Source organism: Castanea sativa, chromosome 6, assembly GCF_040712315.1.
Source record: "Castanea sativa cultivar Marrone di Chiusa Pesio chromosome 6, ASM4071231v1".
NCBI lineage: Eukaryota > Viridiplantae > Streptophyta > Magnoliopsida > Fagales > Fagaceae > Castanea > Castanea sativa.
The window spans coordinates 11,646,537-11,668,095 of NC_134018.1; the positions used below are offsets into that span (position 1 = coordinate 11,646,537).

At 36.8% G+C, this 21,559-nt stretch overlaps 2 protein-coding genes across 2 annotated transcripts; one reads left to right on the forward strand and one right to left on the reverse strand.

Annotated features, from left to right (window-relative positions):
* Positions 1-991: 991 nt before the first annotated feature.
* LOC142640381 (DNA polymerase I A, chloroplastic/mitochondrial) lies at positions 992-14,039 on the forward strand. The gene is made up of 12 exons (XM_075814438.1): positions 992-1,381; positions 2,365-3,064; positions 3,693-3,884; positions 6,205-6,905; positions 7,845-8,295; positions 9,249-9,344; positions 9,968-10,060; positions 10,141-10,335; positions 11,056-11,148; positions 11,231-11,443; positions 12,383-12,472; positions 13,371-14,039. Exons 1-12 carry the CDS (start codon positions 1,257-1,259, stop codon positions 13,530-13,532), a joined length of 3,111 nt encoding a protein of 1,036 aa, XP_075670553.1. The 5' UTR covers positions 992-1,256; the 3' UTR covers positions 13,533-14,039.
* A 1,501-nt stretch (positions 14,040-15,540) lies between these two features.
* LOC142641020 (microtubule-associated protein TORTIFOLIA1) lies at positions 15,541-21,559 on the reverse strand. Its single transcript, XM_075815372.1, has 6 exons — positions 20,693-21,559; positions 19,088-19,279; positions 18,263-18,365; positions 17,451-18,166; positions 16,481-17,368; positions 15,541-15,931 (listed from the first exon to the last, which is right to left on the reverse strand). The coding sequence occupies exons 1-6, from the start codon at positions 21,407-21,409 to the stop codon at positions 15,734-15,736; spliced, it is 2,814 nt and encodes a 937-aa protein (XP_075671487.1). The 5' UTR covers positions 21,410-21,559; the 3' UTR covers positions 15,541-15,733.

Sequence of the window (21,559 nt, forward strand, 5' to 3'; positions counted from 1 at the left end):
GTTTCGTAAACCATATGTATGAATGTTGGTAAACTGTGTCAAACTATGAGTTTTGTTGTGTTTCAAAGTTGAAATTTGAAAATCAAATCGAAAAATGAAAGATTGCTCAAGAACAATTTAAGAAAGTGAAGTTTTTGTAACCTTGACTCTAACCAAGATAGAACCCACGATCAATCAAGCCTTGATCGAAACCTCAACTCCAATCTCAATCTATTTAGATTATGTGAATGAACAACTTAAAAGGCTTAATAATTTGTTAACCTCAATTTCATACCCTACTTTTTGGAATATAAAAGGGACACTATAAGTTGACCCTAGAGAGGTTTTCTTTACAGTTGGGGAAGCTTCATTTATGAGGATGAGGTTTTGTAATCAAGTTTTTCTCAATTTCACCATACTAGAGAATATTCAAGTGCAATAAAATTTAAATTCAATTAAATAATATAAATTAGAATAATGATGTGTAAATTATGAGGTCGAATTCAACCAAAAATAAAGGGGATGTTTGGCAGGGGTGTTTAAACAACAATTTTTAGTGCTTAAACATTGATATACACATTTTCACAACATTTTTTAACCACGGGTATTTTTCACAACACTTAAATAACGATATTAGAAATCTCTAATCAAATGGGTCTTAAATGTTTATATGTTTTATGCTTAGTGGGCAGTCTCTTGTAATAAGAAATTGTGGTTCCAATCTTACTTACATTGAAAATCAATTGATGTTTCAACTTAATAATAAAGAAAAATTTCCATGAAGCATGTGACACAAATTGAAATTCTATAGTATTTATCCCAAAATTTAAAAAAAGAAAAAGAAAAGTAATGTACATTTTAACTTTTATGCTTATCTTAAAAAAGAAAAATGTTTTATAGAATGAGCTCACGTTAGCAGGAGGGAACTAATATAAAAAGGTGGAATTTTAGGGGCTAATTTGAAAATTAGAATAAATATTACAGGACCAAAATCGAATTTAGGCCTAAATATTGTAATTCTTTGTCCGTTTGTTTTTCCTCTTGAGAGTCTCTCCAGGGTTTAAGAACATTAGCCTCTTCTGCTTTCTTCTCTCTCTGTCTCTCTCCTATGGCGTCACTCTGCTCTTGCTCTGCTTCACTATCAGACTCAGCAGAAGCCCCATACCCAGAATAAAAGGAAAGACCCCTGAAGCCCCACTCTATTTACAGGATTACCACCAGCCACACTCGCCAACACGGCTTCTTGTATAAACAAGCTGGGTAGAGTTGGGAGAGTCATGGCTATGGGGTTCAACACCCAAAATGGTCTCTTTAGACCCTCTTCTTCCTTCTTTTTACGCCCTTCTTCCCATGGTACTTTCTCTTGTTGTTCCCTCTTCGCTTTCTCTATAGTCCTGCAAAGGTATAACACTTTTCTTTCTCACTCAACCCTCTAACTTTTTTTTTCCTTCATATTTTATGCCTTTTGCTATCTGGGTTTTCAGTTTCTGTCACACCCATTTGCCTGTTTTGCTTTTTCCTGCTTTTTTTTGTTTGTTGGTTGTTGTAGAGAGGCCATTATTGGGTTTGTGGGGGGTTTTTTGCTTATGTTGTATTAATTCTTTGGTAATATTTGTAATTTGCTTTATGCTTTTTGCAAATTTTAAGTTGGTTGGGATGCTCTTTGTGATGCCTCTTTTGCCATGTGTGCTTTTTTTCGTTTCTGTTGTACGCATTTTCTTGTTTTTGTTTTTGTTTTTTCTTGGCTAATATATGAGAGGTGATTGGGTTTTAGTTAAAATGCCAGAATTTATTCTTGTGGATATACAGAGTGTTGTGTTCTTGGGTCATATAGGTTTTTTTGTTCCTAGGCTGGGTATATACTTTCTTGATGCATTGGGTATTTTCAGTTGCTAGGATTTTTGTTGGAATGATTGTAATTTGAAAATGAATTAACAATGCCACCTCTTCTCAATTATTAGAAATTTCAATATACAATTTTTTCTGCAAAATGAATAATTACAACTTACAGTTTGCCTTCTAATTTAGACCCATGTGGATTTATGCTGATTCGTGACATAAATTTTTTTGTGTGTCTGGGTTTATAGCTTAGGTTCTTAATGGTATTCATGTGGTTCACTAACTCAATGATACCAAAAAAAAGAGGTCAAAATGGAAAAAAAAAAAATACTACATGATGATTTTATTGAAAAAGATCAAAGCCGCGGTCTTTATCTCACCGGGGGTTGTGTGACTTAGCAATAAAAAAAAAAAATCTTTGTCACTGCTCTTTATGTATGTATTAATTCTGCCCCTTTTCATCCTTAACATGCAGCAACATTTAGATTATACCAGTTTATTGTGGTTTTTATGTCCTTGTTATTGTTGCATTGGGAATAATTACAGACGAGGAGGGTGCACAATCCAGAATGACGAGAATTTGCCTTGGAAGCTTGAGTTTTTTTCTAATTCAGAACCTAGGATGCTTCGCAAACCAACTCTTAAGATTGAAGGTCGTAGTGCTAACAGAAGTAGTGCTTTTCTTGATGCTTTTAAAAGCACTTTGCCTGATAGCCCATTGGTCCGTCCTGCTAAAAAATGGGAAGAAGCAACACATGAGCTTCAAGATAATAAGAAAAAACATCAGCGTGATATCTGCAAACATCCTAGTAATCAAGTACATGCAACAACTAGTCTGGTAAATGCATCTTCTACAAATAGCGAACAACATGTTTTAACTTCTGATCGTGCTCCCCCTGACTCAGCTTCTGCTGAACAAACATGTGGAGGCAACAGCGATATAGCCATGAAAGATGCGAATGGTCAGGGCAACAGCAGTATAGCCATGAAAGATGTGAATGGTCAGAAATGTTTGTCCTCATCAAGGAACTTGGAGAAAATTAGAAAACCAAGTCCTGAACTTACCAATGGTTTAGGCAAAGAGTTCACTACAACTAAACAGTCATCTCTGCAGCTGGATCTTCGCAAGAGGCTTACTAGCATCTATGACAGTGTTCTTCTTGTTGATAATATCACTATAGCAAAGGAAGTAGTTGGGATGCTTACAAACAAGTACAGACATCTTGTTCATGCATGTGATACCGAGGTATTATTCTACTAAGGTTATCTTATTTTTACTGTTTACTAATTTCCATATGGTTGTTAGAAGTATATATTTATATGTATTTCCATTTATAAAGAAATTCGTTTAAAGATTGGGGTGGCCCTTTCATTCCTGATGAAGGATAAGGGAGAGTAGATGGTTTGACTAAGGTACTAGTGAAAAGTTGTGATTTGATTCATGTCACATGTACAAAATAAGGTAGAGGAACACCTAAAATAACATTGGTAAATGTAATTAAAAAGGGCACATAAATTAAGGTGGTGATGAAGAGTATAATTTTGAATATAATAGAATGACAAAACAGAATAATTATGGCTGATCTTGAATAGTCTATTGAGGATCTATAACCATCACCAATGAGCTCTAGGTCAATTGGCACCTCTTCCCCTTATAAGTTCTAGGTGCATTGGAGGGTGAGGTCTTGAGTTTAAAACCCATTGGGTGCGTGTGTAACTTACCAATACTTTATAGTCGAGGCCAAGGCTTTGGAATTAATGCTTTGTTGTCATTATCTCTGTGTCTATGTATATTTACAGATGTGTATTGTTAAGCTACTTGAAAATCTTACATCCATGCACTAAATTATCTTCTGTTAATTACTTCTTTACAGGTAGCGAAGATAGAGGTGAAGCAAGAAACACCTGTTGATCATGGGGAAGTCATATGCTTTAGTATATATTCTGGGCCAGAAGCAGATTTTGGAAATGGGAAGTCCTGTATCTGGGTTGATGTCCTTGATGGTGGTGGTAGGGAGCTTTTGGTTGAATTTGCTCCATTCTTTGAAGACCCATCGATAAAAAAGGTAATTTTTGGCTGCTTTATGTTTTTCTGGCATAAAGTAGACATTCTTTTATAAAACTTTTTCTTACTTGTAAAAAAAAGGTAATTTTTTTTTCCTTTTCTTTCAAATTTCTCTGTGGTCCTCTTGATTTGTGGCACATTTTGATTAGTATGGTTGCTAATTAAATAGTAGATGTATCATGTAGTACAAGTATTGAGAAATAGCTCATGTCAACCACCTTATAACCGCGATTACAATATTCCTTGTGTAATTGGGGGCAATTGTTTGACCTCAATTAGTTTGCTAAGGATCCATAGCTGACCCCAAAAGTTCTGAGACTAAGATTTTGTTGTTGTTGTTGTTTACTTGCATGAAATTGCTTCAGTTGGGAAATCTCTGGAAAAAAGGATTTCAATGATTTCTGCCAATGGAATAAGGGACTTTTTAGCATCTTCACCTATCATATGGCTACTAATGGGCTAATTTCAAGAGTATCATGATCTGTGTCCTGCCGTGATAGGTTCGCTATGTTCTCTTACCGTTTGCCCGTCATTTCATTCTCTCTGTGTGTGTGTATTATAGATTACAAGATTATTAACATGCTTAAGCCTACCCTTGCCTTCTGCAACCATAGGCTGAAGAGAAACTTTTGTTTATAGTTTTTTGTAAGAATTCAGATTTTGAGTCTATTCGTCTCCGAGTTTAGTCACTATCTTAATTGCATTCTATTGGTAAGAGAGAAAGGAAATATTTGGAATATGGTTCCAGCTTGTTTGATATGGTTAATTTGGCAGGAATGTAATAATCATACATTTGAAGATATTGTGAGATCTTTTGAAGCCTATGCTAGTTAGGACTTTGTTTCAGTGGGTTAGAATTTGGGGTTTTACATAATGTGCTTCCATTTCTGATTTTCTCCCTTTTGTTCATATCTCTTCTTGAGTTACTTGTATTCGTTTTAAGTACAGCGTACAGAGTGTTCACCATCATGAACATGATGTCCTTTTTATACAATAAATCTTTGATTGCCTATCAAAAAAAGAAAGGAAATAACACAAGATAATTACTAAGCTGTGAAGAATCCAGAAACTTGTGTGTCAAAAAATTTTCCCCTAGGGAATTGCCAGCACCTCTACCAGACTGCCCCCGCCCGCTGTCTAACAGCAAAATTGTGAGGTCCTCCGGGTGGAGAGGTGGTTGTAATTAATTTAATCCTGTGGTGTTAACATGGGAGAAGAAGCTTGTTTTGCAAGGTATCGAAAATATTTGAGATTGTGGTGAAGGGGATACTGCTTATAACTTGAAAATTTACGAGTGAGATCTATACCATCCTCACTCTAATTTTTTGGGTAGAAATGGAGCACAGTGGCTTTTGGAAGATTCCACTTCATTCAGTCCATAAGGGAGAACGGGAAATCCTTCTTGAAATGACACTGAAACCAATTTGGATGATTCTTGGAAATTACGGAATGCTAGAGGGGCTATAGGGGAAGGACCATTATACAGGAGGGGAAAATTTTGGCTGGTTGATATTTCTACTAAGGTAGTATTTTTTCCACATGGACAGCAACTTGAGGATGAATTCTTAGTTTGGAGGATCTTTGAAAGCAGAATATCTGCTTTGTAGAGTGATTTTGCATGTGTAAGTACAGCGGGAGACCACAAATCATTTACTACATTGTGGTTATGCACACGAATTAAGGTCTTTGGTGTTTTGTCCATTTGGAGTCCATTGGGTTATGCTGAAGAGGGGTGTGGAGTAGTTGGAGTGGAGTCTTTGCTCAACATCATTATACTAGTATAGTGTGTGTGGGGGGTTGGGGGCGGGGGGTTCCACATTGTGTTATGCAGACCATTTGGAGAGAGCAAACAGCATACTTTTGAAGAGGTTGAGCATTTGTCTTTGGAGCTAAAATTGTATTTATTAGGTTCCATGTTTTAATGAATAGCTGCTTTAAGTGGCCATTCTTTTTCTACCTTGGATAAATGTCTAGATTTATGTAACTTTTGGTGAATTTTTTTGCCTCCTTTGTACACTGCCTGTGTACATGGGGAGCATACTCATTTTCATTTCAAAAAAAGTTTTGTTACTTATAAAAAAAAAGGGTCTTCTTGACCCTGAGGTCTTCCGATTTGTATTGGGCCAAGCTTATTAAGGTAAGTTTATTATATATTGCCAAATACTTGTTATGCCAATATGCCACTTTTTTTTCTTTTTTTTTTTGTAAGAGCTGTCCAATTTCCTGTGCATACCATTTTACTTGACTGTGAGAAACTACTAGTGTGTACCTATACTTTTGAAACATACTTGGAAATGACAATTCACTTGTCTTTTCTGTAGGTTTGGCACAACTATAGCTTTGATAACCATGTTATTGAGAACTATGGGCTTAAGGTCTCTGGTTTTCATGCTGATACAATGCACATGGCACGGTTGTGGGATTCATCAAGACGAACAAAGGGTGGGTATTCTCTTGAAGCACTTACCGGTGATAAAAAGGTTATGTCTGGTGATAAAAAGGTTATGTCTGGAATTCAATTGTGCCCTGAAGAAGAGTTGATTGGTAAAATCTCGATGAAAATCATCTTTGGCAGGAAAAAAATTAAAAAAGATGGATCTGAAGGCAAGATTGTCACCATATCTCCTGTTGAAATTCTACAAAGAGAAGAGCGGAAACCATGGATTTGTTATTCTGTTTTAGATGCAAAAAGCACACTAAAGCTTTATGAGAGCTTAAAAAGCCAACTGTCACAAATGCGATGGAAACTTGATGGGAAAGCAGTTGAAGGAAAACACATGTTTGACTTTTATGAGGAATACTGGCGGCCCTTTGGTGAGCTTTTAATTAAAATGGAAACTGAGGGAATGCTGGTTGATCGGAAATATCTTGCTGAGGTGGAGAAGGTAGCCAAATCCGAACAAGAGATTGCTGCAAATAGATTTCGCAACTGGGCATCTAGGTTTTGCTCTGATGCCCAGTACATGAATGTGGGGAGTGATGCACAACTACGCCAGCTCTTTTTTGGTGGCATTGCAAACAGGTACAATTTATTTATTTCTCTGGGTGCATTTGTTTTTAATTCTATTTGTTTGTGGACAGTGAGGAAGTGCAGCTGCTATAGATTAATTGCATCAGAGATGCTCAGCATTGTTAGGAATTCTGTCATCTAGTTTACTCTGAAATAATATAAAGATAGCTAAGAGGTCAGATTCCAGTGCAATGAAATTTGTTCTTAATTTAGAACCTTTGATGGTAAAATACATTGTAATTTATTCTGTGGTAATACTTAAAACTTTGCCTAACCTTTGAAGAAAATTATACCTACTCTTGTGGTGCAGCTGAAAGATTAAAATTTTCACGTACACAATTATTACTCATTATTTATTTATATAAAATTTTCCTTGATATCTTTTAAGTTTCCCTATTTTTTTTTTCTTCAATATCATTAAGGCTTTATTTTATTTTTATGACTTTTTTTTGGGGGGGGGGGGGTGTTGACATTAGAAGAATGCAATTCTTTGAATGTCACAAGTTCCGGTAAAATTTATAGTTGCATATGGTAGAAAATTGGCCCCAAGGCCAATGGTCCTGCTTGAGAGACATTTGTGAAAGTTAAATGTTACGTTTTTTGTGAAAGTTATGATTTAAAAAAAAAAAAAAAAAAATTTGGTAAGTTACATGCGCGCACAATGAGTTTTGAATCCATGATCTCAAGTCTCCAACCACACTTGTGTGAGGAGGAAGTTCATTTGAGCCAAGGCTCATTGGGATGTTTCCTATGAAAGTTTATATTCCATGTTATTGAAAGGGAAGTAATCATACCATACACTACTTAATAAGGAAAGGTGAAAGAAGGAAGGGAAGAATTCAGAACATGTGGGCCTAGTGAAGAAACTGACCTTACTATTGCACATTCATCCCGGGCAAATGGGGTCCCAATAAAGTCTGCACTCTTTAACCTTTTTATTTTCTGTTACAGCAAGTACCCTGATGAAACTCTTCCAATTGAGAGGATTTTCAAAGTTCCCAATGTTGATAAAGTGATTGAAGATGGCAAGAAGAGTCCCACAAAATATCGCAATATTAGTCTGAGTAGAATCCTTAATGAGCCGTTACCAACTGACATCTTCACAGCATCTGGTTGGCCCTCTGTTAGTGGTGATGCTTTGAAGACCCTGGCTGGAAGCGTTTCTGCAGAATATGATTTTGTGAATGATGAGCAACCAGATGACAACATTGAAAGTGCCTCTGAAAATGAAGTTTCAGAAGAACAAAAATCAACTGTGGATGAGGATAAATCTGCTTATGGAATAGCTTTTCATGCTTTTGAAAAGGAGGAGGATGGGAGGGAGGCTTGTCATGCCATTTCTGCTTTATGTGAAGTTTGCTCCATTGACTCCTTGATATCCAACTTCATACTCCCCTTGCAGGTGATTGCTACTAACATGTCTTTCTGGTTTTGGTCATCATATTTACCTCGATACCAAATATACTGCATCTCCGTAGCATGGATAAACTTTATATCCATAGTATTGTAATTGACTCTTTGCATTAAGTAGTTGAGGCATTATTGGTCCAAATTTCTTCCAAGCTATGGGAGTTGTGTGGTTTGTGTATTGAATACGATGCTTATAATGTTAAAGATGATTGAGACCAGAATTGGTTCCATGTTTAGTTATTTTAGATTCAACAAATACCCGTGCACAGATAAAATCGTGCCTATTTTTACCCATATTTGTGAGACATGTTGTAGATCTAAACTGTTCAAATGTATCTATGAACTGTAAAGATGGATATCATGTAAGGTTTGCTTGAATTTAATGAGCCAAATGATTGATACTTTTGCTCATACTTGAATGGTGAATAAGGAAAGAATATTAAGCTTCTATTTATTTTATTTTCACTTTTTTAACTTTTAAAGAACCCTTAACCTATTAGATGTCCTAAGTTATTTCATAATTATACCAGTATAGGTGCAAATGAACGAGGCCCTATCAAAACCGATGGACACCATCTGGTCGATCCTTATCATAGTTTATACCTTGAATTATTGTAGTATCTGGTTTCCAGCATTACTCTAAAGAATAATGATCTATACATATGTGTATCATTTTAGACTTGGAAATAGGAAAATTATATGCTAGGTGCTTATTATGAATTACTACAAAACTTGCATAGTGTGCATATTTTGGTTTGACCGAAAGAAACACCTGATACCTTTACTCATAAGAGTTTTACTCTGGATTTGGAAAAGGAAGAAGCCCCAATGTTAATCAGTGGCAGTGGGCAGGAGAGTTGTTTAAAGCTAACATTTCTTTCTTGCTTCTGTTTTTAGTGTACAATGTATGAACTACCTTATGATGCTGGTTTCTTTCTACCACAGGGAAGTAATATATCAGGGAAGAATGGGCGTATTCATTGTTCATTAAATATCAACACGGAAACTGGGCGCTTATCAGCTAGGAGACCAAATTTACAGGTTCCTTTTGTATCTCTTCACTATTCATATAATCAGTTAACCTCAAAAAAACAATGAGCTCATATTTTGACTATAGATGTTTTAAAATAGTCCAATCCATGTATCTTCGAATGTGTAAACTAAAATAATAGACAACTTGGCTAGAGATAGAATTTGCAGTCATGTATAATTTTTTTAGAAAAAAGATATATATTTAAAACCTCAATGGCTAATTAAATATGCTTGCATCTGAGTGCTTTTAAATTATTTAGTGCTAAATCTCTTGAGCGCGAACTATTCCAAGTTTCAACTACACTATTTTCTTTTTGAATTTTTTTTTTCGGATGCACCATTGTAGTATGTGACAAATTCAGCACAGGGTTAGATTGCAATCTAAATCCCTTACGTTTTCTTTGACATTTTAACATTGTCCTTTGCCTGAAAACAAGATGCAAAAGAAAATGTGTTTTTTTTTCTTAGTTATTTAATGTTTTATACTACTCCATGTCTCATGGAATCAGACAACTAAAATATTAACAACTTGGGGCTAGGGATGGAATTTACATAATCATGGCTAGATTCTGTAACTTCATGTTTTTAAAAGCTATTAGAGCCTTACACGTGTAATGTTCTTGCTTCATCAGAATCAGCCTGCTTTAGAGAAGGACCGGTATAAGATCCGTCAGGCATTCATAGCTTCACCTGGGAATTCCCTTATTGTTGCGGATTATGGACAGGTAAGTGGTTGTTTTAATTACCTACCTTCAGTAGTTGCATTGAATTCCATGTGTTGATTGAATTTGGCATTCAAATACAGCTGGAACTTAGGATTCTTGCACATCTTGCCAGTTGTAAGAGCATGATGGATGCCTTTAGACTTGGTGGAGATTTCCATTCAAGGACTGCAATGAATATGTACCCATATATTCGTGAAGCTGTTGACAAAAAGCATGTGCTTCTTGAGTGGCATCCTCAACCGGGTGAAGATAAACCCCCAGTTCCACTATTAAAGGTAAACTATGACTGCATAATTTTCCTATTTCCAAGTCTAAAATGATACATTTGCTGCAGAGAACAAGAGATATATGCCTGATGCATCACTCTCTTGTTTTAATATGTAAGAGGAGATATAACAATAACATAAAAATAGCAAACCAGTTATTTGTCAAAAAAAAAAAAAAAGAAAAAAGAAAAAGCAAAACAGTTTGGCGTCAGATAGGACTGTAGAGGGAGGACAGTTCCTTGCATGTCTCCCTCTTGCTAATGGGTGGAGAGAGATTATTTTAATTGTCTACTCACTTGTGGTAATTAAGGCATGGCTTTTATTCTTAAAGTTGCAAGTAACACTGTTATGGGGCTTATATTATATTAGTTGCTTTGTCCAGCTGTTAGTGAAGGTTAACTGCCCATTGTGAGCACAATTCCCTTAGATTAAATTATGAAAATAATTAAGCAATCATGTTGACACCGATATGTGTAAACCTATGTTTCAAGAAGACTATGTGTAAACCTCCTCAATAACATGGAATTTGTATGATTTCATAGATTCTGTATTTGGATTGTAATAGTGGGTATATTGCCAACACAACCGCTGGTTTTCCCTTTACCTTCTGTATATCCTGTTATTTAATGCAATTGACTTGTCAAAAAAAAAAAATCTGGAAATATATAACCTGGTCTCTGTCCCCAAGATTCAAACTCAATTTCTTTTTCCCCCTTTTAATGGTTTCAGGATGCCTTTGCTTCTGAAAGGAGGAAAGCTAAAATGCTTAACTTTTCAATTGCATATGGAAAAACTCCAGTGGGGCTTTCTCGGGATTGGAAGGTATTTTTTAGTATGAACCTTCAATTATGAGGGACTTGCATTCTTCCAATTTGAAATGATTTGATCGCCTCTTTGTACTCAGGTTTCTGTTCAGGAAGCAAAGAAAACAGTTGATCTGTGGTACAGTGATAGAAAAGAAGTGTTGACCTGGCAAGAAGAGCGTAAAAAAGAAGCCCGTGAGAAAAATTGTGTACACACATTGCTAGGACGAGCCCGCCAGTTCCCTTCAGTGGCCAATGCTACGAACTCTCAAAAAGGTCACATTGAGCGGGCTGCTATCAATACCCCAGTACAGGTTTGTCCCTTCTTTCCCTTTTCATGCTCCCTATCTCTCATAGTTTAATAAGCTCCCTTGCCCTTTTTCCTATATATCATATGTCCCAAATTGTGTGGATTTGCTTGGTGAGTGTGTTGTGCGGGCGTGTGGTGAGTCTAGAATGGGTGTCGTCTAGGTGGATCTTGGGTTTATCAGTGATGTCGAGGAACCCCCGATTGCAACTAGTGTTTTCCTCATGTTGTTCCAAATGGCATCCGAGCAAATTTGGTAATGCCATGTGGCTTGGGGGCACTACAACACAACGTAAGCTCTAACGAGGACATCAGGAATTTAACTGGGGAAGTTGTGATTCCCCAAATTGTGCGGATTTGATTGAATTAAATTGTTTGAGTGTGTATTATACGGGTGTGTGTTTGGGTTTAAAAGCAATTATGAGGAGCCCCAATTGTAACTTGACCAATCCTTTTGGGGTATAAGTGCAAATGTGGATAGCAGTTTCCTTAGGTTGTTGCACAATATCTTCTTTTACAACTACCCCAATAACACCAACACAAACTCCTGATCAGAGAAAGAAAAAAAAAAGCCCCATTATATTTTATTTGAAACCCTGCATTTTTAAGATACTTGTTGATATGTTTCACTCTCAATAATTCCTATAAGGCTTGCCTACACCTCTCATGAACTTATTCATCTAATCCTCCTTCTCACTCCAACTTTTCATTGTTTAACAATGTAGAATAACACCCTCCCATCATTAAAAGGTCAAAATGCAAACCTCCACAAGAACTATTAGCCATTGCTTAAAAATGTCAGTTTTGGGATCTGATGATGTGTCTTTTTAAATCGTATTAGTTGCTAATAAATAGGGCAGATTCCTCTTCCTGCTTTCCCCTCCCTCTAAAATAAAATTGCGATCGGCCTTTTCTTAGTGGTTTCTGATTTAGGTGATTGAAACAGGGTAGTGCTGCTGATGTAGCCATGTGTGCTATGTTAGAGATATCAAAAAATGCACAGTTGAAGGAGCTCGGGTGGAAACTGCTTTTACAGGTTAATATCATGCCTTAATACTTTACTTCTCTCTCTACCTAATTTTCTTCCTGGAATAATATACATGGCAGGACTAGTATATGTATTGGTTCAAATTTATTGCTGAAGTAATTTTTAAATGCTTGCCAATGTTTTCTTCTTGCTTAACCAGCTACTAAATTTATGATTTCAACCATCAACAATTATTTTCTTAGTTCTCATTCCAGTCTTTATGCACAACAACTAGTTCGTGTTTGTTTTGACCTCTGCACTTCTCTTCATATCTTGCAATTGAGTTATGCGTACACTTCAAAGCCATCTTGATTGGCTTTTTATCCAAAACTTTTTCACTCATTAGTGCTATTTCTTGATAATTAAAAACTAATAGATAGTAATTTTCGATAGCCTTATCCTCATCTGATATTAGCCAGCTATACAAGTGTGATTTTCCTGCTTACTGTGTATAGATGTTGCCTATGGTGTTGGGCGTACCCTGAAAGTGTTGTTCAAATAACTCTGTAGAAGTATGGAAAGCTCTATACAGCTCCAGTTTCATGTATATCAATTATAGTTCAACACCATAGGCAAATTCCATTGACTATCTATAAGTTTTTAAAAACGAGAGATGCTAATATATTTCAATTATAGTTCAAATATATTTCAATTATATTTCAAGAAATGCCAACTATTGAAATTCATATATTTCAATTATAGTTCAAATTCCATTCAACCTTAGTACAAATTGTTGTGCTCTCCATCTATACTCTTAATATGCCTTATATTTGATATTGAGGACATCCGAAGTAAGCTTTCACTTGTATTCCATGCGACCAAATCTCTTGTTATGCCATATTATATTCCATGTGACCTTCGTACATAATTTGTTGAAAACTTTTGACTATCACACCATGGAAAGCAGGTTCATGATGAAGTTATCTTGGAAGGACCAACAGAGTCGGCTGAGGTTGCAAAGGCCATAGTTGTTGAGTGCATGTCCAAACCCTTCAATGGCAAGAATATCCTTCAAGTTGACCTATCGGTTGATGCCAAGTGTGCTCAAAACTGGTATTCGGCCAAGTAATAAGTGGACCCCCAATTGCAACAAATGACGCTGGATTTTGGTTCAAAACTCTGGAGTGTGGTAGCTGATTGACAATGATGGAGTTTCTGTGCTAGCAATGTGAGAATTATCTTTGACAATGGTACATCTGCAAGCGACTTGAAAATTTTTCCCCTGCGAAATCAGGCTTCATCATATGAGCAGATGTAAAATTTTCTGCCATATTTGATGTTGCAGCATTTCCAATTTGGCAAGTGGTTGAGGATGCATGCAGTGCCTCGGTGGCCCTGTAATTCTTGTGATGAAGGCCCCCTGTAATTCTAGTGACGAAGGTGGGTGCACTGGGATGTAGAATGTACTATGTAGAGTGAGCTTTGTACATATGAAATCTTTCCATTTTAGTTGGTTTTTTTTCCATGTAACTTGATGAATACTCAGATTCAGTGCTTTTGTAAAAGAAACGAAAGCCCAAGTCCATTTTCTGTGCACTTATTTAATTAATTCTATTTTTTGTTATCATTTATGTTCTTTGTTTGACCAGTTCACGGCAATAGCCAAGAGCCTTACAGCTCAAATAGATGGCATTTCTTGATATTTTTAAAAACGAAAGATGTTACGTTCACAATATTTTTACAACAAATTATAAGTAGTTAGTTATTATTAGTTCCAATTTGGCGAAAATGGGCAATTAGCCATAGTTACTGAAGAATATGGTTAGTAGGCACTGTTGTGAAAGATAATATGACAATAACATCTCGAGTCTAAGAGAGTTGATATTGGGGGCCAAAATCGAGTCTCAAAGACTCGATTTTCATGGTCTATCACGTCTGATGTGGCATTTTATCCACGTGGTGTCCACCTGGAAATCGAGTCTTAGAGACTCGATTTATAAATCAAAAAAATTTCAAGTCTCTCCCAAAAAAAAAATTAAGAGATCCCAGAAACTGGTCGCGCGATTGGGCTACGACTTGGGCGGCGACCTGGTTGCTCCGCCTGGGTCGCGCTGCTAAGTCGGCGGTGATGGGCTTGTGGTGGCTGAGCTTGTGTAGGAAGAAGATGGAAGAGATGCACAGAGGATTTTAAATGAAACTCAGAAAAAAAGGAGAAGGAAAATAGTGAAAGATATAAATCGAGTGTCAAATACTCGATTTCCAGGTGGAGTCCACGTGAAAAAAATGCCACATCAGACTTGATCCGACTAATTATAATGTTTAAAAATTAATGTTAAATTCTCATTTTCGCCTTCAAATTTGAACCTAACACTAAAATTACTTTTTTACCTTAACAATAACAACCAGTAATAACTTACTACTTAGAATTTGTTGTAAAAATATTATGGACATATTATTTCTCTTTTAAAACATATAAGATTTAAATCTCTCACTTACTATTATAACCATTGAATTAAAAATTTTATTAATAATAATAAAAAAAATCTACATTGCAGTTTTTTGCTCTTCCATATCTTTGTTTAATATACATTACTATGAAGAATGTACTATTTGAACTAAAGTCCTTGGGTTAAAGTTCTTTTGCATTTAGTTTCTCCATCAAAGCTTGCTTGTATTTTCAAATTTGGATTGAGATCTGCAAAGAAATCCCATAAGATGGTAATTTTTTCAGTCAAGTGCAAATGTCCCCTTCACCCAAACTGAATGGCTGCAGCATCCTAATTTGAAAAATATAGTATCCATTGGTTCACATTAGGGGGGATAAATTAAACAGTATCACCGAATCACAAAGCTTTTGACCCATTAGTTATTGAGTCTGCTTTAAATAAATTAATTTTTTTTAATAAAAAAGACAAAATGGGGAAGTTGATTCAAGTGAGGTGGGCGTTGTCCTCCATTATCTGCTTGGATGAGCCATTACGTGCAACTCCATTGACTTTCATGTTCTTAAAACGTTGCAATTCCTCTGATTTGTCGATGCACAAATAAGATTTTAATAAGTAATAGGAGACCAAAGAAGCAGTAAACTGCTCAGCCTGATGATCTAATGTAAGATTATGTTATTAAGAAGACCCATCTTGACTCCAGTTTCAATTACTTATCTATTGATGCATAATGCTCAATTGCGTAACTGTTCAAAATATTGTCTGTTCATTCACAATTTTTCACTCAACTTATGTAAATACATGATGTATTAACCTGATCAACCCAATCAAAATAAGTTTGCATATAAAGTACAGAATCCCATTACCTAGGCTGTCAACTGGGGGGCTACTTCTCATGCTGTTGCAGATCAATTCCCCAGGCTGATGCCAACTGCAACAAGAGTTGGTCAGGCATCGCACCTTCCCAATCCTCAGGGGGATCCATTGCTGTAGAAGCTTCATGTAAATTCAACAAAAGCTCCTTCTTCACTTCCATAGGAACACTGTAAACATCGGGTCCATTTTCCAACAATACTTCCACCAACTGAACACAATGAAGATTGAGACCAAATGGTAAGAAACAGACCAACTTAAGAAGGAATTTTAACGTTTAGAAAGAAACAGTTAAGAACAGATTGTAATATGATAATATACCATTCAGAACAACTTTTTGAATTATATATAGGAACACAACTTATTATAGAACTCAAAACATCATCAATTTTCCTCTCAAATTGTACATCAAATACAACGCTAATTTCATTCAAACTATACTTTAAAGCTAACGGTGGGAAACTTCTTACTAGAGCAGTTGTCAACATCTAATTCTATCTTTTCAGATTTTTTTTAATTAACCCAAAAAGAAAGATTCCAATATTTTCTTAATTTTTTTAAACCCTAGTACCAAAAGGTTTAACAATTTTTAAAAAATTAAATTAAATAATCAATAGTGTTGACATTATTTACATGATTCATTAGAAAAAGTAGAAGACTGTAAACTAGCAGGTCAACGAATACCAATAAGAAAGATACATGCCAATATGCCATAATCAGCAGCTTGAAGAAAATTTGAAGATTATGAAAAAAGCCATACCTGTTGAATCCAAGATAAACATAAGTCAAAAAGGTTCTGCTCTAGTAGAAATTGTCCAACAGCATGCACAACCTCAGTTGCTACTTCTCCTGAAAGTTGATCAACCACTGGGCCTGATCTGTCCATTAGCTTCACAAGCAAGTGATCATCCCCAGTAGATAAAACTTCAGCATAAGCTGAATCCATATCACCGACATGAAGGGCATCCATTGCATTACTCCAAGATGTCCACACTGGGTCCCTGTCATGGCCAACATTATCATCTCCCAAAGCTTCTGCAGTCATTTCAGGGATAGCTACTCTTGCAGTCCGAGAAGTTCCACCGTCCTCCCCAGCCACCCGAATTGCTTCCAATGTAGCTTCATCCTTTGAAGCTTGCCAAACGCTTCTTGCAGAAGGCCCCTCACCAAACCTAACAGGTCCAGCTCCTTTATCCCAAGCTCTCCTGCTGCCACCCTGATCACTCTCATGGTCTGATTTAGGTGACCTACCATCCATGCTACTGCCACCTAGAGCTCTCCTTGAGCCAATTTGCCCATTTCTGGAAGCACCAGATGTGGGAAAATCCCAAGCCTCAGACATGTCAGATCTCCAAGGAGGACCTCTTCCTCTCATGCCCAAAGCAATTCCATCAGACTGCGCAATTCTTTCTCCAAATGGCATCCGCCCATCACTACCCCTTCCAAGTTTGGTAGTAGAGTAATCAGGGAAACCATTATACTTGCCTAAAGGCCTATTAGAAGAACCCTCAAACCCCATTGCAAAATTACCACCCCTCCGACCTGAGGATATTGACAAGTCCCGTGCCATGTCTTCAACAACTCTCTCAAGACCTCTTACTCTGTTCTCTAAAGTTACCATGCTATCATGAGAACCACCCATGAAATCCTACAATATAAGAAGTTACCACTCATTTAAAAAAGCATATACAAGAACATTCTTATATAATTGATGCCTAAATTGAGTATACCTGCAGCATGTTCATCAGATGAGCTTGTTGCCTCTCCAGCTGCAATAACTGCCTCTGGATAGCCAACCAATTTCCTTTGTTATTGATGAAGGATCCTTCAGATTGACCATCAGTTTTGGAGAAACCCACACGATTGCCAGATGAATCCCTTTGATTTATATCAATTCTATCATCACCATCTAATGCTCTCATTCTAGCGTCTTTTCCATTTACCCTCTCTTCAGGCCATTTATCCCGTGCAGGGTCATCAAGATCTCGTTTAGAATATGGAGCAGAAGCTCCTCTCTCTATGTTACGATATTTACTGTTGGAAGATCCATGAAAATCGTCATGCTGGATATTTCCAGTGCGATTTGACCTTCCCCTTGATTCTGTATCATTTAGCTCTGATTCTTCCTCGTTGTTTGCATTTGAAGAACTGAGACATCTACGAGGAACGACTACTTCCACTGGCAAATCATCAGAACCCCTCGTTTCAAGTTTCTGGAAGAATTCTAGGTTTAGCTCTTTCTCAGTAAGTCCAGGTGCTTTCTTCTTCAATATTACAACTGCTTTTTCTGAAAAGCTGCTACCTTTGGCTTTAGAAACAGAATCTGAAGAAGGGGAAGTACCATTAGATGAATTCTTAGATGGTTGCTCTGATCTCCTGTCACTAGGATTTGGATTTTTCATGCCATTCTTCTCAGATGATTCAGCAACCCCAGGAGTTTCACCATCTGAAAATTCAGCAAAACAAAGACAATTCAATTTTGACAAACAACTGAATAACTTAAGGATCATTCTGAAGAGCAAAGCATTAGTGATGTGCCTACCACAAGAGGGTTTCTCAGCATCTGGAGATCCATCTCCTCCTTTGCCTGCGATCTTTTTCCATAATTGCAGTGCTTCTGTTATGCTCTCTCTAGCAGGTTTTATCTGCAAACCAATTAATCACAAGAAAGTTTAGTTATTTTCACGAAGATAGTTATCTTTTAACAAATTAGGAATTAAGGAGAGACAAACATGAAAATAATTCTTCAGCTATAAAAATTGAAACATGTGTTTAGTGTAAAAATATGCACAAATCATAGAAATTTAATCCAACTTGATGCTTGGTAAGAGAGTCAATGTTCTAAACATGTCATCAAACAATCAGTTTTGAGATGTTTGTATGATTGGATGGCTGCATTGGGTAGCATCCCCTCATGCTCTTTTTATAGAATTCTTAAAAAATTTGAATTGTAAATCTTTAGGGGGATGATACATATTCTAGTTATCTAAACTATTTCCTCTTATGAATAAAAGTATTTTTACTTGTTAAAAGATTAGCAACTTCACCTTCTATTACATGTCCTCAATTTTTTAATGATTATATACAAATGACAAAAATATTAGCAAGAATTTTTTTTTTTTAAGCATTGAAGCATACATCGTCTATTGGATATACAATTACAGAACCCCACTGAAGAACGATCATGTAACAAGGCCACAAACAAAAGTATACTGATCTTCCTTTATTAAATTAAAAAAAGAAAAGAAAAGACATTACACTTAGTGACCAGCAAGGGAGAGAGAGAGAGAGAGAGAGAGAGAGAAATAGGCAACTATAAAGTACAAATACAGACAACAATAATTTCAAATAAGATTGCAGAAGCCACCTTGTCAAAACGGCAAGACTCAAGCACTGTCAGTGTGGAGGCAGCTTTATCCGAAATCAAAACACTTGAATGCAATGCCAAGGCAGTCAATGCATCAGCTGCTGCCTTACGTGTTGCCCAGTCTGTACTCCCAAGGCACTCGTGAATACTTTGCAACAAATTTTCCAAGCTTTGAGGTGCAATTGCTCCCACCTGTAACAAAGTCACACTACTTGAGAATTCATTATCTTGCTCCCACGGACAAAGCCAGAACTCTTTGTCGGGGGTCCCAGTAGTATCAAAATATAATTAATACACACACACACAGTTGTATATAGGTATACAAGAATATATATGTTTTACTTGAAGGTGTAAGCGAAAAACTCTTAGCTTGACTAGTTTTTAAGAAAGGACTAAACTAACACCACATGCAAGGTTCTAGATTCAATTTCTCTTTGGGATTTCATAACATTATAAGTTTTAATTAGACATCATCTTTTCATGTAACATTGTGTAAAACTCAATAATTATTATCCAATATTGAGAACTTTAAAGACTAAATTTTTACAATAGAAAATGAATGTGAATTAGATATTTATTTTGCCTCTGTAATATATTTATAGCTTTATTCTCATTTTATAAGATTCTTTTTTTTTTTTTAATTTATTGGTGGAATCTGGAACAGTTGTTTATAATACTTCTACATCTCAAACACAAAATAACCAGCTATTTTCATTCCTCTCCCGGTAAAGCAAAATATGTGTTGTTTTTTTTCTCAAAAAAATTATACAAATTTTTTGTTCAACTAGTTGTAAATGGCCACTCAAATCCAGCTGTAGCATGCAATGAATATATATTTTTCAGTCCTAAATTGTGCAATATAGGCCTAAAGATATAATAGTTGTTCCTACACTAGCTTGTTTCAATTTATTAACAAATTAATCTGTATATTTCTAACAAATGAAACATACAGAGCTTAGATTTCAGCCAATTAATCCAATCATAACATAAAATTTCCTATAAAAAAACCCCACCAAATGTACCACAAATTCAGCCAATAAGCTCAAGCTCAAATGGAAATCTGTCCACTTGTACGAATAAAGTCAAGGTAAGGACGTGAGTTCAAGACCCACAAAGTGTTTTGTGTAATTACCAATAATAACAAAGTTGTATCACAATTCAGTTCGATTATTCCCACAGTGTATATAGTAACTAGAACAAATCTGGTCACCACATACAGTTTCAATTAAAATCACTAAAATCGTCAAATCTACCACAAACTTCAATTCCTTTCTATTCAATTATTACAATCGAATTCAATAACCACATACTAAATGAAACGATTGCAAAACCAAATACAATGCAAATAGCATAGCAAGCAATATACATAGTAAATAAACCAAATGCACATACATTTTCAACTAAAACTGCCGAATATGGTTCATTTTTTCCCCCTAAATTAATTTCAAGTCACTAAAACCGCCAAATCTAACACATTTTTGAATTCAACTCCTCCCTATTCACCTAACAAAACTACCACAATCAAATCCAATAACCACATTTCAGTTCAAAATTACAGCAATTGAACACAATGCACATAGCAAAGCAATGAAATCAGCACAAAACCTGAGACAAGCTAGCGACGACAGGCAAGAGCGAAGCCTTATTGAGGAAGTTAGGATTATTAAGCAACCTACAGATCCTGGGGCAGAGCTTCTGGAACGCGGAGACCGGCGGCTCGGCGGCGCACTCCACCATCTTCGCCATGCACATTGCCGCACCGGACTGCACCACCTTGTTCTGCTCCCCCATGGCCTCGAACAGCGGCCTCACGAACAGCCCCACCACGCTCTCGTTGTTGCCGTTGCCGGCACAGGCGGGGGGCTTGAGGTAGAGGTTGGAGAGGGAGCCAATGGCGTCGCGGCAGGCGTCGCGGACGGCGGAGTCGGAGTCCTTGAGGCGCTTGATGACGTGGGCGATGATTTTGGTGAGGTGGGCGGAGGAGGAGTCGGGGTGGGCGGCGCAGGTGAAGGCCAGGAGGCGGAGGGAGTCCTTGCGGGCGGAGGGTTTGGGGTCGGAGGATACGGCGTCGTAGAGGGAGTTGAGGAGCATTGGGAGGGCTTCAGGGGAGAGGTTTTGGATTGTGGTTTGGAGATCTTCGATGGCGATTTGGTGAGTGTCGCGGTCGGAGAGTTTCGAGAGGGAGGTCAGGATTTTTTGCTTCAGCTCCACCATTGCTAGGTGGGTTGATATGGACGGAGATCTTGTGTTTTGCTTTGTGCCTTTTGGGTTGGATTTGGGCTGCTGCTGCTGCTGCTGCTGCTGCTGTTGTTGGGATGACATTTTTGAAGGAATGAGAGAGAAGAGTTGTTACATTTGAGATCTGGGTGGTGTTTTTTTTGAGTGAGTTTGAGTGAAGGAAAGAAAAGTGTGCGTATTTGTGGGTGTTTTTCTTTGGTTTGTTTCTTCTTCTTTTTTTAAAAAAAAATGAAT